We start from the raw sequence: 2,499 nt of genomic DNA, 5'->3' as shown, positions 1-2,499 counted from the left end.
CAAGGAGACTATGTGGAACATCTGGGATCCAAGATGAATGGTAATCATTAAATGGATTTTGGTAGTGAATTACTGGGACTATAATAGCTATACAGTTGATTGTCATTGTATCATTTTGCTTTTTACTGCACAAGTGTCTTTATTTGCTTAGTTTTGTCTGATGCTTTGAGCCATGCAAATCTAAATTTCATTTGATTCTATGAAAAACAAAAATTCTAAAGTAGAGTACAATGCTTAAACATTTCAGGAATGAGAGATTAAAAGGATTTTTTAAAAAATGAGATTGAAAATTTCACAAGAAGAGGACATGAAGATAGACTAGGTATATATAAATACTAAGGTATATGAATTTTAGATATGATGAAGTTTATTATTATTAGAACCTTGTAAGTTTTAAGTCCCACAGTTCTTTGAATCTATTTGTGTTCTGGTTGCTGTCATCAGCTTCTTAAAGATATCTGCTTGTAAGATGAAAATAAAATATTAGGCAGTGAAGTGACCAAGGAAAGAGTCTTGGGATCTTTTCTTTTGCCAGATTGAGCAGAAGAGTTGGAGAATTTGAGAGTCAGAGCTGATAAGCACAAATGGACTAAAGGCTGGGAAAGATGCATCTAAAAGTGTTGATGTGGGAATCAACTTCTGATAATGTTTATCAAGATGAAATAAATAAAATGAGAATATGAAATTGACAGTGTAGAAGGCGACATAGATGGTCACCAGTACTAAGACAGTGCAGGTGGCTTTAGTCTCAGGAGACTTTCTTGACAATTGGCTGGAGCTGTGAAGATACTGGACTTGTTGATGATGTTTTTGAAGGAGATGCACCAAGTAGACACTGGCCACGATCATGAAACACACGCATAAGAAATCAGGAATTGAATATACAATTACAAATAGTGAGACTTCGAAGAAGGACAGAGTATAAGCTAAACAGAATCCTATATTCCATATCTTTGTGTTGTTACTTCTTTCTGTAAAGTTCTGCATATTGACAATCATAAAGATATTCATCAATATATGGAGGATCCAGCAGAAAAGACAGACGGGAAAAATGGACTTTGAGGCCCAGGTTTTGAGTTCTGACCATATAGAAGGAGACATGGGACTGATGATGATAATCTGAAAACCACTTAGAAGACACGTGATGCTGACAGAAAGATTATGGGCAACTCGATGGAGGAAAACAATAATTTTACACCCCATACGATCCAGGAAAATTTTCAGCCCCAAATCAACCATTGTCTGAGGGACTCCCTTGGAAATAAGCACTACACAGTTAGCCAAGGCTAAATGGAAAAAAATGGAGTCTATGGGTCTCATCTTGCTGCCAGTTAGGTAAGTGGAGGTACAATGACAGAGGAGGAAGAGGTTTCCCAGTACACCAATTCCTGTCTGCAGGAAGAAGACAATACCTAAAACTAAGTAAAGTAAAATAATTCTCATTCTCACTGAAATAAAACTGTTCTCAGATTCAGAGAGAAAAGTAATAAAAAAGGAAATAAAAGAAAGACTTTCAAACATTATTGGACAACATTTACAATTGAGATTGATTCAGACTTATAATACTTAATTTTTTTTATATTTCCTGAATGTTCCTTTGACTGTGAATAGGAGCACATACCAAAAGACTAGAAAGTATATACGTGAAACATCATCATTTCACCAGGCCATCAGTCACTGAGAGTAACTGATGAGATTGGGAAATACAGGCTACATTTTAATGATCCAAAAATACAGAATTAAAAGACTCTTAATCCAATCCATTATAAAAATAGACAAAAATTCGAAAACAAAAAAATGATAAATGGCAGAGTTGAATATATTAAAGAAACTAGATCTAATACCTATATGAAAAAACTTAAGTGAAATAAAACATATTATTTAATTAAACATGAAACAAAAATATGCATCATTCATGTTCTGAAACAAAAGTATATAATTATATTTTGAAAGAATCTTTATGCTACATTTAACATCATATAGTAAACAAAAAATTATTCTAAGAATAACAAATTAAATTAATTTTGAAATTTTTAATTGTGCTACGCAAAAAACTTGGATGAATTATAAAAGAATATCACATAATATCAGACATCAGCAATATAAATATCATATCTAAAAATCTGTAGCATATTTTTAAGATGGAAAATTGGATTAAATTTATCAAATTAGGGTCAGCTAAGTGGCATAGTAGATAAAGCACCATCCCTGGAGTCAGGAGTACCTGGGTTAAAATGTGGTCTCAGACACTTAGTAATTACCTAGCTGTGTGGCAAACCCCATTTGCATTGCAAAAACCTAAAAAAAAATTATCACATTAACAACTTATGTGAATAATAAGAAATTTAATGGTGAATAGGTTGCTAAATATGAAATAATTATATAACCACAAAAATTGGAGGAAAATAACCAGGACAATAGAAATTAATCAATCATAAAATAATAAAAGAATTTGTATACACGTAAGAAACTGGTTAAGAAAGGAACAATATGAAATGA

The 2,499-nt window shown here is 32.2% G+C and overlaps 1 protein-coding gene across 1 annotated transcript; it reads right to left on the bottom strand.

Moving 5' to 3' along the window:
• Positions 1-483: 483 nt before the first annotated feature.
• LOC141508854 (vomeronasal type-1 receptor 1-like) lies at positions 484-1,443 on the bottom strand. The gene has a single exon (XM_074217863.1). It carries the CDS (start codon positions 1,441-1,443, stop codon positions 484-486), a length of 960 nt encoding a protein of 319 aa, XP_074073964.1.
• Positions 1,444-2,499: the final 1,056 nt, after the last annotated feature.

The sequence above is a fragment of the Macrotis lagotis genome, chromosome 1, assembly GCF_037893015.1.
Source record: "Macrotis lagotis isolate mMagLag1 chromosome 1, bilby.v1.9.chrom.fasta, whole genome shotgun sequence".
Lineage (NCBI taxonomy): Eukaryota > Metazoa > Chordata > Mammalia > Peramelemorphia > Peramelidae > Macrotis > Macrotis lagotis.
This window is presented reverse-complemented; position numbering and strand designations above follow the sequence as displayed.